The 16,034-nt window shown below is 39.0% G+C and overlaps 1 protein-coding gene across 1 annotated transcript; it reads right to left on the bottom strand.

The window, feature by feature from the left end:
* Positions 1-428: 428 nt before the first annotated feature.
* On the bottom strand, positions 429-4,881 carry selenos (selenoprotein S). The gene is made up of 6 exons (XM_079997782.1): positions 4,666-4,881; positions 3,955-4,080; positions 3,677-3,783; positions 2,464-2,553; positions 1,594-1,654; positions 429-1,295 (listed from the first exon to the last, which is right to left on the bottom strand). The coding sequence occupies exons 1-6, from the start codon at positions 4,760-4,762 to the stop codon at positions 1,216-1,218; spliced, it is 561 nt and encodes a 186-aa protein (XP_079853908.1). The 5' UTR covers positions 4,763-4,881; the 3' UTR covers positions 429-1,215.
* Positions 4,882-16,034: the final 11,153 nt, after the last annotated feature.

Raw genomic sequence — 16,034 nt, 5'->3', positions numbered from 1 at the left:
GAGACTCGAGGCTGAGAACTTCCATTTGATCCTAAAGCTGAATGGTTCATTCACAATGACCAGTTGTTTAATTCTGTGGAAACTAGTACAATGAGCAGCAGTGGAGGAAGTACTCCTTCTTACTGAAGTAAAAGTACAACTACCCCGATCATAAATCACTCAAGTAAAAATTTGATTACCACATTGACGTTTCTACTAAAGTACTTTTCATATGGGGGGGCATGGTAGCTCAGGAGGTAGAGCTGGTGGTCTAGTGATCTAAAGGTTGCTGGTTGGATCCCAGGCTCCTCCTGCTAGCATGCTGTAGTGTCCTTGAGCAAGACACTTAACCCCTAATTGCTCCTGATGGCTGCGTCCGTTGGTGTTTGAATAATTGTAAGTCGCTTTGGATAAAAGCGTCTGCTAAATGCAATGTATAATACTCAGAGTATTACTGTTGTCTTTATTATGCAGATGTTGATTATAGTTTACACTGAAACACAACAGGGGGAGTCAATTGTTTACAAGGATATCCAAATATAAATACAAATCCTGATTTACAGAGAATTTTTCTTTAATTTTGTATTTAAATGCTTTTGACTTGCGCCGTCACTTCTGCAGCTGTGACATCTCAGTGCCACCAGGAGGAGACACCTTGCCCACATCACAAACAGCCTTTTCCTTCATAAAACTTGACAAAAGAAACTTTAACCCATTTTTGAATTTTTTGAACTGAATTTTTGTTTATTTCTGGACAGATGTAATAGCCACGAGTTGGGAACCAGAAACATTTAAGTAAATATTGATGATCAGTGAACACAGACGGAGCGCGTCGGTCCGACCCAGCGGTGGATTCACCGTTTACAGGAAAGACGTCATGAAGCCGAGCGTCACACAGGCTAAAAAACAAATATCTTGTAATATTATCATTTCCTCTTCATTTAAACTCTGCTGCAGGCATCACTAGTTGCTGTTTCTATACATTTGCTTCGTAAAAAGTTAAAACTCAACTCAAACAAAAATAAATTTAAATATTGAATTTCTGTATCAGATGTGAAACTAAAAACTTTATTTAGAAAACATGTTCCTGTGACGCTGCAGTTTGTCCTTTCAGATCTAAGGGTTAAAAAAAGGAAGTGCGTTGCGTTGAGACTCCGCCCACTCAGTCTGTGCTTGTGGGGTGAGAAGTCACGGGGTCAGAGGTCACAGGGTGGCTCTAGCCCCGCCCCTCTAACCTCACCCCCCCGAGGACGGGCCCCTCCTCCCGGGTCTCCAGGAGCACGCCCCCCCGTCCTCACCGCTCAGTGGGCTGTAGCCTGAGACAACACGACATCACATGACATGACAACACAACACATGACAACACAACACATCACATCACAACACATCACATGACAACACATGACAACACAACAGTTTATAACTTTGCCACATCTTCTTTATTGCCCTTAATTCATCTAAAACCAAATGACTCAGTTATTACATGAAAATATAAATAAATCAACAATTAAATAAACCATTTTATTTAGAAATTCCCCATGAAAATATTTAAATTATGATAAAAATAAAAATTCATAGAAGGGTTTTGAAAACCTTCAGCGTTGCGGAACGTACCGGCGCTGCGCAGCGACTTCCTGCCGCTCTTCGGTTTCAGCGTCGCACTCGACTCCTCGTCCTGAAACATCATCATCACCATCACCATCATCATCACCATCACCATCACCACCATCATCACCACAACCATCATCATCACCATCATCATCATCATATCACTGCTTTACTTTAAACCACCGTCAGAAATGATCAATCCAAGTGTCACCTCCCTCAGCTCAACGCTGCTGTTGTGACTTTAAAGAGCAACAGAAACTTTTTAACTTCTCGCCATAAAGTGAATGTTGATGTCACAGTGTAACGTCTGTAGAACTATGACATCATCAGTGTTTACATTGGTTCCCTATCAGCTTCCACATCACTGTGCATTCAGACTGACACCGGGTACCAATCCTCGAGAACAGGATGAATTAAGGGCAAAGTGTCACAGGAAGTGCTTGACAGGAAGTGCATCAACCATCAGTAGAAATATGAGCAGGGGAGCAGTGTGCTCCAGATCATAAACCTTGATTTAAAAAACACTCATTCAAATGAATTGAGAAATGTAAATGTTATCGTGCTTTTTATCCAGAAAAATCGCAGCTTTCTGTTTACTTGTGTTTGTTTACGGACCAGTTTCGTCCGTTCCAATATGGCGGCCACGGTGACGTATGGCAGTGACGGGCTGAAGCGTCAATGCAGCGTCTGTGTATGTCTAAAAGAAACTAAACTAAAATTCTGACAATTTCAACTGAGCTCTCGGTGAAGCCGCTTCTTTCTTTTTGTCCAGTGTTTTGATGGTTGACATCGAGGCTCTGAGCGACGAGGTCGACGCGGCAGGAACGCAAAAGCTGTCTGTTGCTGCTTGAAATTAAAAATGACATCAGAACCAACCTGTGAAGACTTGGCGTTGGCTTTGTAGCTCCGCCCCTCCTGCATGCTGTCCCACATCTCGATCTTCTGCCTCCTCTTCTCCTCCTCCAGCTGGCGAGTTGAAAACATTCATTTCACACCTGGTTTCTACTGATTCACGATCATAAAGTTATTAAGGCTGCAGCGGTGTGCAGGGTCCCGTTGTTATGACGACACATCGAGCCATGATGATCAAGTGACGCAATGACAGCGTCACAGCTCTCTGCGACCAAACGCAGCTTCCTGAGCTGTGGTGACCGCCGGCGTCACCAAGTTTCAATTTTCACAGTTTCCATGGAACGCAGCACCGGCTCCGGCTGCACTGCTGCAAGTCCTTCGTGAAGCAACCACGGCACACCAGGGGGTCTATGCCGCGCAGCTGGCCGCACGCCACAGCCCCTCAGAGACACTGCAGATAGACACTCACTGAGCACTTTATGAGGAACACCACCCTAATAGCGGGCGAGGCCTCCCTTTGCTCTCAAACAGCATACGTTCTCCTCGGAAAGGATTCTACGAGATGTTGGAAACATTCCTTTGAGATTCCGCTCCATGTTGACATGATGTCATCACACAGTTCCTGCACATTTGTCAGCTGAACATTGATGCTGCGAATCTCCCGTTTTATTGCTTCCCAAAGGTGTTGTGTTGGATTCTGATCCGGTGACTGGGCTCAAAAATATACTCAAAAAAACACTGAGGTCACATATCTTCGCGTTCTGACGGTTGATGCGAACAACAACTGACCCCCAGCTGCACGACTTTATGCATTCCGCTGCTGCTACACCATTGGCTGATCAGATCGTTGCATGAATAAGTAGATATAATCAACAATAACAAACTATAACAAATTGGACAATGATGTCACAGTGCACCCCGTTCCACTAACGAATCACGCTACGCCAACACTCTGCTACTTGCAGTAAATTTCCAAAGTTTTTTTCCACAATATCGATGTGGATCAAACTTGGACGACGAGATATCTGAAACACCTCGGATTCAACAAGAGTTCAACCATGTCCGTGGGTTCGGCGGTTGCCGTGCTCCAGACACTTCTAGCCGGAAAAACGCCAAGGAGAAAAATAATAATAAAAATCGGAACAAAAACTTAATAAGAACCCAAACCCGAATAAGAGAGAGATTCAGTTCAGCGCCGTCCAATCACACGTCAGATACCACTGTGTTTGAAACTCACCTGCCGCTGTTTCTCTCTGAATGCTTCTGCTTTGGCGTCCAGTTCCTCCTGCATCCGCTTGCGAGAAGCTTCCAGAGCTTCCTGTCGCCTCGCCACGGAAACAGGGTCTAAACGAGGGCGACGGTTTGGGTTAAATGACGTAGACTGGAGCATCTGTGTGTTACTTTGTTTTAGTTGTTTTCAATCTTCTGCGTTCCTCGACAGCGGCCACATCTTAGTTAACACAACAGGAATGACCGCTACTAAACCTAAGGAGCCTCCGGGCGGCCGGGACCCACCGTGCACGGTCTGGGCAGACGGGCTCTTCAGGCTGCGTCTCCTCCGGTTCAGGTGCTGGATCAGGACGAAGACGGCGGCGGCCAAAAGCAGCAGGAACCAGCCGTACTGGACCAGGACGGCCCCGGCTGCGGGCACAACGTCACACACACACACACACACACACACACACCTGATGAACCTGGACCTGCTTCAAATCAAATGACCACCGTGAGGAAAGAGGTTTCACACCTGGATATCTACTGGTATTTTGTGAAGAATTTCATGAATTTGAATTTTTTCGTATTGTTATGGAATGGTTAGTTCTAGGGATGTGACGTGGCTTGTATCGACGTCAGAACCTTCGTAGGCGAACAAGCCGCCGGGAGGGGTGCGGCTGCTTTGACGCGATCCCATCCCGATAAAATACCATTAACGCGCGGTACACAACTTTAATACGTGAACATTCATTACATGGGAAGTTGTGACTGAAACGAACGGCCCGTTGCGTCAATCCCAGTGTGCGGTCTCCAGATGACGTGGCCGCTGTGATTCCCGCGGCCGCCAGGCGTCACTGTGCTCCAGGTCTCTAACGCCCCGAAGCTTCGGCTCTTTTTCCAACACAACGCGGAAGAAAAGCCCGAAGCTTCACAAGGCTCCGTCCGCCATTACGACTTATTCCTTTCACGTCTTGTTTCTGTCGGGTTAAAAGTCAATAAACGTCCGCTTCGTACCTTCCTGCAGCAGGAAGTTCACTTCCGGGTTTGCCGGGGGCTTCCGGTGCGCTTCTATCTCTTCGTCCTCCGCGTCCATTACGTACACGTCGTCCATCACCGCGTCCCGGGAGCGAACACGCCGAGGACACGGAGAAATCAACCGAACTGCGGGGAAACGGAGGGTTTAGTGCAGGGGAACAGCGTTGCTGACGCTGTCCGCCATCTTGTTCTGCCTCTGTTTGAATAGTGTGGAGCTTTATTTAAACACAGCGCTGGACAGAAGAGCGTGAGGGCGACGGCGCCACCTGGTGGCGGAGCAAGAGAACGAGCAACGTTCAAATAAACATAAATATTATGAAATCATATTCCAGGGTTGAATCAATTATTTCTTGTCGGGTTAAGGAGTGTGTCTGTAGTGCTCCATTTCCTTCACAACACAGAAGTTGTGGTTTGTTTTTGTTCTAGAAACAGGATTACATTTAAAACTAAATGTAACTTAAAAAGAATTCTAAACTTCAAAAGGAAACTATTGTATGATTACGGACTGTGAAAGTACATTTCATTATATTTATCCTGTATTTGCCTACGAAGTGATTTAATTTGAAATGAGCTCAGTTATTGTACGAACCATCTTCTTTCTTTAATAAAGTTATTAAAAAACAAGTCCCTCGTCTTTATGACGTCGCTGTCGTACAGGGATCGAACCGCCAGGGGGCGGGAAGGTCGCAGCCCCCACGTGACGCTCCTTTCCAGCAGGTAACACGGGTCAGCTCCAACACATCTTTTCAAAGTTCGTTGCTGACAACAGCACCCAGATGATTTATGAGAGGCGTTGTAACACGCCTGTTATTTTGAGGGCAGGAGTAAGACAACATACATCTAAAAGTGGAGGTGATTCAAATGCATGTGAATTAAAAGAAATTGAGTGATTTGATGAATTTAAAGCTGATTTGGTTAAAACACTGGTGATATGATGAAACAGTGCCATGTTTCATCATTCTCGCCGTCTTACTTTCATCATTCATAAAATCCCCATTGATCATTTCAGGAAAGTGGGCTTCATGATGGGAGTAAATAAAAAAAAGTGAAATTAAAGCTGCAAGAAGCGATGAACTGGAAGTGTCGGCGGGACCCGATAAATCGGATTGGAGTCAACAAAAGAAAGGAGCAAGGGTTTCATCAACATTAGAACCAGTGACAGGTCAAGTGAATAATATTGATCATCTGGTTCCAATGACACCTGTCAAGGTGTGGGATATATATATATATATATATATATATATATATATATATATATATATATATATATATATATATATATATATATATAATTATTATTATATATAATGTCATATATTATTGTTATATATATATACTGTTATATATTATTATTATATTTACTTTATATATTATGATTATATTGTACATATACTGTTATATATTAGAAGAAGAAAAGAAGAAACAGTCTTTAATCATCACACGACACTCCACAACACATGCTTGCACACACACACACATGCACATGCTTGATGGTGCCGGTGAAATGGATCCTCTGCTTTTGACCCATCCTGGCTTGTCCTTCCTCCGGGGGCACAGCCAGGAGCAGGGGGCAGTGTACGTGGACGCGCCCGGGGAATTATTATATTATTATAAATTAAATATTATTATTATATATATACTGTTATACCTAAACTTAACCATCTCTGACCTTATACCATAATTTAACCATCTCTAACCTTATACCCTAATTTAACCATCTCTAACCTTATACCTGAACTTAACCATCTCTAACCGTATACCCTAATTTAACCATTCCTAACCTTATACCCTATTTTAAACATCTCTAACCGTATACCCTCATTTAAACATCTCTAACCTTCTCCCCAAATTTAAACATCTCTAACCTTATACCTGAACTTAACCATCTCTAACCTTATACCTGAACTTAACCATCTCTAACCTTATACCCTAATTTAAACATCTCTAACCTTATACTCTAATTTAAACATCTCTAACCTTATACCTGAACTTAAACATCTCTAACCTTATACCCTAATTTAACCATCTCTAACCTTATACTCTAATTTAAACATCTCTAACCTTATACCTGAACTTAACCATCTCTAACCTTATACCTGAACTTAACCATCTCTAACCTTATACCTGAACTTAACCATCTCTAACCTTATACCCTAATTTAAACATCTCTAACCTTATACCCTAATTTAAACATCTCTAACCTTATACCTGAACTTAACCATCTCTAACCTTATACCTGAACTTAACCATCTCTAACCTTATACCTGAACTTAACCATCTCTAACCTTATACCTGAACTTAACCATCTCTAACCGTATACCCTAATTTAACCATCTCTAACCTTATACCCTAATTTAAACATCTCTAACCTTATACTCTAATTTAAACATCTCTAACCTTATACCTGAACTTAACCATCTCTAACCGTATACCCTAATTTAACCATCTCTAACCTTATACCCTAATTTAACCATCTCTAACCTTATACCTGAACTTAACCATCTCTAACCTTCCACCCTAATTTAAACATCTCTAACCTTATACCCTAATTTTAACATCTCTAATCTTATACCCTAATTTAACCATCTCTAACCTTATACCCTAATTTAACCATCTCTAACCTTATACCTGAACTTAACCATCTCTAACCTTCCACCCTAATTTAAACATCTCTAACCTTATACCCTAATTTTAACATCTCTAATCTTATACCCTAATTTAACCATCTCTAACCTTATACCCTAATTTTAACATCTCTAATCTTATACCCTAATTTAACCATCTCTAACCTTATACCCTAATTTAACCATCTCTAACCTTATACCTGAACTTAACCATCTCTAACCTTATACCCTAATTTAACCATTCCTAACCTTATACCCTATTTTAAACATCTCTAACCGTATACCCTCATTTAAACATCTCTAACCTTCTCCCCAAATTTAAACATCTCTAACCTTATACCTGAACTTAACCATCTCTAACCTTATACCTGAACTTAACCATCTCTAACCTTATACCCTAATTTAAACATCTCTAACCTTTTACCTGAACTTAACCATCTCTAACCTTATACCTGAACTTAACCATCTCTAACCTTATACCTGAACTTAACCATCTCTAACCGTATACCCTAATTTAACCATCTCTAACCTTATACCCTAATTTAACCATCTCTAACCTTATACCTGAACTTAACCATCTCTAACCTTATACCCTAATTTAACCATTCCTAACCTTATACCCTAATTTAAACATCTCTAACCGTATACCCTCATTTAAACATCTCTAACCATCTCCCCAAATTTAAACATCTCTAACCTTATACCTGAACTTAACCATCTCTAACCGTATACCCTAATTTAACCATTCCTAACCTTATACCCTATTTTAAACATCTCTAACCGTATACCCTCATTTAAACATCTCTAACCTTCTCCCCAAATTTAAACATCTCTAACCTTATACCTGAACTTAACCATCTCTAACCTTATACCTGAACTTAACCATCTCTAACCTTATACCCTAATTTAAACATCTCTAACCTTATACTCTAATTTAACCATCTCTAACCTTATACCTGAACTTAACCATCTCTAACCTTATACCCAAATTTAAACATCTCTAACCTTATACCTGAACTTAACCATCTCTAACCTTATACCTGAACTTAACCATCTCTAACCTTCCACCCTAATTTAAACATCTCTAACCTTATACCTGAACTTAACCATCTCTAACCGTATACCCTAATTTAACCATCTCTAACCTTTTACCTGAACTTAACCATCTCTAACCGTATACCCTAATTTAACCATCTCTAACCTTATACCCTAATTTAACCATCTCTAACCTTATACCTGAACTTAACCATCTCTAACCTTATACCTGAACTTAACCATCTCTAACCTTATACCCTAATTTAAACATCTCTAACCTTATACTCTAATTTAAACATCTCTAACCGTATACCTGAACTTAACCATCTCTAACCTTATACCTGAACTTAACCATCTCTAACCTTATACCCTAATTTAAACATCTCTAACCTTATACCTGAACTTAACCATCTCTAACCTTATACCTGAACTTAAACATCTCTAACCTTATACCCTAATTTAAACATCTCTAACCTTATACCTGAACTTAACCATCTCTAACCTTATACCTGAACTTAACCATCTCTAACCTTATACCCTAATTTAAACATCTCTAACCTTATACTCTAATTTAAACATCTCTAACCTTATACCTGAACTTAACCATCTCTAACCGTATACCCTAATTTAACCATCTCTAACCTTATACCCTAATTTAACCATCTCTAACCTTATACCTGAACTTAACCATCTCTAACCTTCCACCCTAATTTAAACATCTCTAACCTTATACCCTAATTTAACCATCTCTAACCTTATACCTGAACTTAACCATCTCTAACCTTATACCCTAATTTAACCATCTCTAACCTTATACCCTAATTTAACCATCTCTAACCTTATACCTGAACTTAACCATCTCTAACCGTATACCCTAATTTAACCATCTCTAACCTTATACCCTAATTTAACCATCTCTAACCTTATACCTGAACTTAACCATCTCTAACCTTCCACCCTAATTTAAACATCTCTAACCTTATACCCTAATTTAACCATCTCTAACCTTATACCCTAATTTAACCATCTCTAACCTTATACCTGAACTTAACCATCTCTAACCGTATACCCTAATTTAACCATCTCTAACCTTATACCCTAATTTAACCATCTCTAACCTTATACCTGAACTTAACCATCTCTAACCTTCCACCCTAATTTAAACATCTCTAACCTTATACCCTAATTTAACCATCTCTAACCTTATACCCTAATTTTAACATCTCTAATCTTATACCTGAACTTAACCATCTCTAACCTTATACCTGAACTTAACCATCTCTAACCTTATACCCTAATTTAAACATCTCTAACCTTATACTCTAATTTAAACATCTCTAACCTTATACCTGAACTTAACCATCTCTAACCTTATACCTGAACTTAACCATCTCTAACCTTCTCCCCAAATTTAAACATCTCTAACCTTATACCTGAACTTAACCATCTCTAACCTTATACCTGAACTTAACCATCTCTAACCTTATACCCTAATTTAAACATCTCTAACCTTATACCCTAATTTAACCATCTCTAACCTTATACCCTAATTTAACCATCTCTAACCTTATACCTGAACTTAACCATCTCTAACCTTATACCCTAATTTAACCATTCCTAACCTTATACCCTAATTTAAACATCTCTAACCGTATACCCTCATTTAAACATCTCTAACCATCTCCCCAAATTTAAACATCTCTAACCTTATACCTGAACTTAACCATCTCTAACCGTATACCCTAATTTAACCATTCCTAACCTTATACCCTATTTTAAACATCTCTAACCGTATACCCTCATTTAAACATCTCTAACCTTCTCCCCAAATTTAAACATCTCTAACCTTATACCTGAACTTAACCATCTCTAACCTTATACCTGAACTTAACCATCTCTAACCTTATACCCTAATTTAAACATCTCTAACCTTATACTCTAATTTAACCATCTCTAACCTTATACCTGAACTTAACCATCTCTAACCTTATACCCAAATTTAAACATCTCTAACCTTATACCCTAATTTAACCATCTCTAACCTTATACTCTAATTTAAACATCTCTAACCTTATACCTGAACTTAACCATCTCTAACCTTATACCTGAACTTAACCATCTCTAACCTTCCACCCTAATTTAAACATCTCTAACCTTATACCTGAACTTAACCATCTCGAACCGTATACCCTAATTTAACCATCTCTAACCTTATACCTGAACTTAACCATCTCTAACCTTATACCCTAATTTAACCATCTCTAACCTTATACCCTAATTTAACCATCTCTAACCTTATACCTGAACTTAACCATCTCTAACCTTATACCTGAACTTAACCATCTCTAACCTTATACCCTAATTTAAACATCTCTAACCTTATACCTGAACTTAACCATCTCTAACCTTATACCTGAACTTAAACATCTCTAACCTTATACCCTAATTTAAACATCTCTAACCTTATACCTGAACTTAACCATCTCTAACCTTATACCTGAACTTAACCATCTCTAACCTTATACCCTAATTTAAACATCTCTAACCTTATACTCTAATTTAAACATCTCTAACCTTATACCTGAACTTAACCATCTCTAACCGTATACCCTAATTTAACCATCTCTAACCTTATACCCTAATTTAACCATCTCTAACCTTATACCTGAACTTAACCATCTCTAACCTTCCACCCTAATTTAAACATCTCTAACCTTATACCCTAATTTAACCATCTCTAACCTTATACCCTAATTTAACCATCTCTAACCTTATACCTGAACTTAACCATCTCTAACCGTATACCCTAATTTAACCATCTCTAACCTTATACCCTAATTTAACCATCTCTAACCTTATACCTGAACTTAACCATCTCTAACCTTCCACCCTAATTTAAACATCTCTAACCTTATACCCTAATTTAACCATCTCTAACCTTATACCCTAATTTTAACATCTCTAATCTTATACCCTAATTTAACCATCTCTAACCTTATACCTGAACTTAACCATCTCTAACCTTATACCCTAATTTAACCATTCCTAACCTTATACCCTATTTTAAACATCTCTAACCGTATACCCTCATTTAAACATCTCTAACCTTCTCCCCAAATTTAAACATCTCTAACCTTATACCTGAACTTAACCATCTCTAACCTTATACCTGAACTTAACCATCTCTAACCTTATACCCTAATTTAAACATCTCTAACCTTATACTCTAATTTAAACATCTCTAACCTTATACCTGAACTTAACCATCTCTAACCTTATACCTGAACTTAACCATCTCTAACCTTCTCCCCAAATTTAAACATCTCTAACCTTATACCTGAACTTAACCATCTCTAACCTTATACCTGAACTTAACCATCTCTAACCTTATACCCTAATTTAAACATCTCTAACCTTATACCTGAACTTAACCATCTCTAACCTTATACCTGAACTTAACCATCTCTAACCTTATACCTGAACTTAACCATCTCTAACCTTATACCCTAATTTAACCATCTCTAACCTTATACCCTAATTTAACCATCTCTAACCTTATACCTGAACTTAACCATCTCTAACCTTATACCCTAATTTAACCATCTCTAACCTTATACCCTAATTTAACCATTCCTAACCTTATACCCTAATTTAAACATCTCTAACCGTATACCCTCATTTAAACATCTCTAACCATCTCCCCAAATTTAAACATCTCTAACCTTATACCTGAACTTAACCATCTCTAACCTTATACCTGAACTTAACCATCTCTAACCTTATACCCTAATTTAAACATCTCTAACCTTATACTCTAATTTAACCATCTCTAACCTTATACCTGAACTTAACCATCTCTAACCTTATACCCAAATTTAAACATCTCTAACCTTATACTCTAATTTAAACATCTCTAACCTTATACCTGAACTTAACCATCTCTAACCTTATACCTGAACTTAACCATCTCTAACCTTATACCCTAATTTAAACATCTCTAACCTTATACTCTAATTTAAACATCTCTAACCTTATACCTGAACTTAACCATCTCTAACCTTATACCTGAACTTAACCATCTCTAACCTTATACCCTAATTTAAACATCTCTAACCTTATACTCTAATTTAAACATCTCTAACCTTATACCTGAACTTAACCATCTCTAACCTTATACCTGAACTTAACCATCTCTAACCGTATACCCTAATTTAACCATCTCTAACCTTATACCTGAACTTAACCATCTCTAACCGTATACCCTAATTTAACCATCTCTAACCTTATACCCTAATTTAACCATCTCTAACCTTATACCTGAACTTAACCATCTCTAACCTTATACCTGAACTTAACCATCTCTAACCTTATACCCTAATTTAAACATCTCTAACCTTATACTCTAATTTAAACATCTCTAACCGTATACCTGAACTTAACCATCTCTAACCTTATACCTGAACTTAACCATCTCTAACCTTATACCCTAATTTAAACATCTCTAACCTTATACCTGAACTTAACCATCTCTAACCTTATACCTGAACTTAAACATCTCTAACCTTATACCCTAATTTAAACATCTCTAACCTTATACCTGAACTTAACCATCTCTAACCTTATACCTGAACTTAACCATCTCTAACCTTATACCCTTATTTAAACATCTCTAACCTTATACTCTAATTTAAACATCTCTAACCTTATACCTGAACTTAACCATCTCTAACCGTATACCCTAATTTAACCATCTCTAACCTTATACCCTAATTTAACCATCTCTAACCTTATACCTGAACTTAACCATCTCTAACCTTCCACCCTAATTTAAACATCTCTAACCTTATACCCTAATTTAACCATCTCTAACCTTATACCCTAATTTTAACATCTCTAATCTTATACCCTAATTTAACCATCTCTAACCTTATACCCTAATTTAACCATCTCTAACCTTATACCTGAACTTAACCATCTCTAACCTTATACCCTAATTTAACCATCTCTAACCTTATACCCTAATTTAAACATCTCTAACCTTATACCTGAACCTAACCATCTCTAACCTTATACCCTAATTTTCCCATCTCTAACCTTACACCCTAACTTAACCATCTCTAACCTAATACCCTAATTTAAACATCTCTAACCATATACCTGAACTTAACCATCTCTAACCTTACACCCTAATTTAAACATCTCTAACCTTATACCCTAATTTAAACATCTCTAACCTTATACTCTAATTTAACCATCTCTAACCTTATACCCTAATTTAACCATCTCTAACCTTATACCCTAATTTAAACATCTCTAACCTTATACCCTAATTTAACAATCTCTAAACTTATACCCTAATTTAACCATCTCTAACCTTATACCCTAATTTAAACATCTCTAACCTTATACCCTAATTTAAACATCTCTAACCTTATACCCTAATTTAACAATCTCTAAACTTATACCTGAACTTAAACCATCTCTAACCTTATACCCTAATTTAACCATCTCTAACCTTATACCTGAATTCAACCATCTCTAACCTTGTACCCTAACGTAACCATATCTAACCTTATACCCAAATTTAACCATCTCTAACCTTCTACCCTAACTTAACCATCTCTAACCTTATACCCTAATTTAACCATCTCTAACCTTATACCCTAACTTAAACATCTCTCACCGTATACCCTAATTTAACCATCTCTAACCTTCTACCTGAACTTAACCATCTGTAAGGTCTCTAACCTGAGGTACTTTTCCAGTTACGGTGAGAGTTACTACTTCCGGTTCCGGTGACGTCTTTGCGTGTGCGCTGCTTTCTGTTGTTTTGTTGTTGTTGCTGCTGGTGATGATGTTGCTGCTGCTGCTGCTATTTCTGTTGTTGTTTCTGTTGTGATGTTACAGTTAGAGGATCATAAGAAGGGTGTGTTTATGGAGAGAGAGTCAAAAGGATCTCCCTCCCGAGGTCTGAATGAAAACATTATCCATAACTTAGGGACGCAAATTAAAAGACCGTGACTGGATTAAGATGAGATGGTGCACACAGTTGAAATTTCCGTGAGGGCTACCACTTCCGGTTCCGGTGACGTCTTTGCTGCGCGTTGCTTCGTTGAGATGAGATGGTACACACTGTGGACTCAATACAGATGAGGAGATTTCTGGTTCCAGTGAGAGCTACCACTTCCGGTCCCGGTGACGTCTTCGCTTGTGTGATATTGCTGTTGCTGCTATTGTCTGCTGCTGATATTGGTAAACATCTCTAACCTTATACCGCAAATTAACCATCTCTAACCTGAGTGACTTTTCCGGTTCTGGTGAGAGCTACCACTTCCGGTTATTGTGACGTCTTTGCTGTGCGTTGTTTCTGTGGCTGCTGTTGTTGCTGCCGCTGGGGTTGGAGTCACTTTTACTGTTGCTTTTGCTGTCGCTGTTGCTTTTGTTGTTGTTGCGGCCACATCCGACCAGAAGTAATACAGGAGCCAAACAGTGCGTTCTCAGAGGACGTATATTTGACCAATCATATGCATTCTCATACATACAGTGCAGTGGTGGTAAAACAATAAAAAGAGCTGGGTTTAAAATAACCGTATATCTATGGAACTTTGGCTTCGCGTCGGTAAGGTAAAACTAACAATAACAGGAGTACATGAATATGAAGTCACCTCATGAGAAGCTGATGCTGCATGGCAGACACCAAATGCTTGATGTCTGGCTCAAGGAACGACGCTCTGAAGAGAAGATCTGGATCAACATTCACTTTATTCCTGTATTTCATCTTCAATGCCACAAGCGCTGAAAAGCCAGTCTCACAGAGATACGTTGGTGCTCATACAAGACGTTTCAATGACTTTCTTCTTGCCCTGATGCTCCTTGAGTTTATTATGGAAAAATTCCAGCGTCTTGGGCGTGTCCTGTTGGTGTTTTGTCTGGAGGTGACGGTGCAGTTGACATGACTTCAGAGCATCGTTGATAAAATCTTGGAACACACCACGCACAGCGGTCACAGTTCGTCTTCCGTGCCTGTCCAAAAAACATCCCAATGAAAAATACTCAGCGCTGTACTTTCTCTGAACCTTTGTTTGTTTGACAGGGTCTGTCCAATGGATGATGAACCAATGTCTTCTTTCCTTTTCAGTGCCTGATGCTGTCAACCATCCATTTTGATTATCAACGCAAGTTCAAAAATGTACAGGTGCACGTCCATTGTGGTCCGGCTTGGACGTAGTACATCCCAACATAAGGTCCTATATATCAGTGATGATGCATTTTTGAAGGTTCTAAAGAAAAATAATACCATGAAATGATTATTTGGGGTTTTTTGTTTTTTTTTTACATTTAAAAACATTTTTGTAATTAATCATTTTCTTATTTATATTTTTCCACTAAAATCGATGTGTTTTGCCCATGATTTGGCAGCCCCCTTGCACAGCCCTCAAAGGCCCAAAGGCTGGGAATTGTTGTTCTATATCATGTGGATGGGCGGGGTTAAGGCCCAATCCGATGGAGCATCTGTGGGATGTGCTGGAACAACAAGCCTGATCCATGGGGGCCCCACCTCCAACTTGCAGGACTTAAAGGATCTGCTGCTAACGTCTTGGTGCCAGATACCACAGGACACCTTCAGAGTCTGGTGGAGTCACTGCCTCCACCTCACAGCTGTTGTGGTGACACGAGGGGGAGCTGCAC

The sequence above is a fragment of the Zeus faber genome (assembly GCF_960531495.2).
Source record: "Zeus faber genome assembly, chromosome: 3".
In the NCBI taxonomy this organism is placed as follows: Eukaryota; Metazoa; Chordata; class Actinopteri; order Zeiformes; family Zeidae; genus Zeus; species Zeus faber.
The sequence above is the reverse complement of the archived record's forward strand: the minus strand, read 5'-3'. Positions and strand labels throughout refer to the sequence as shown.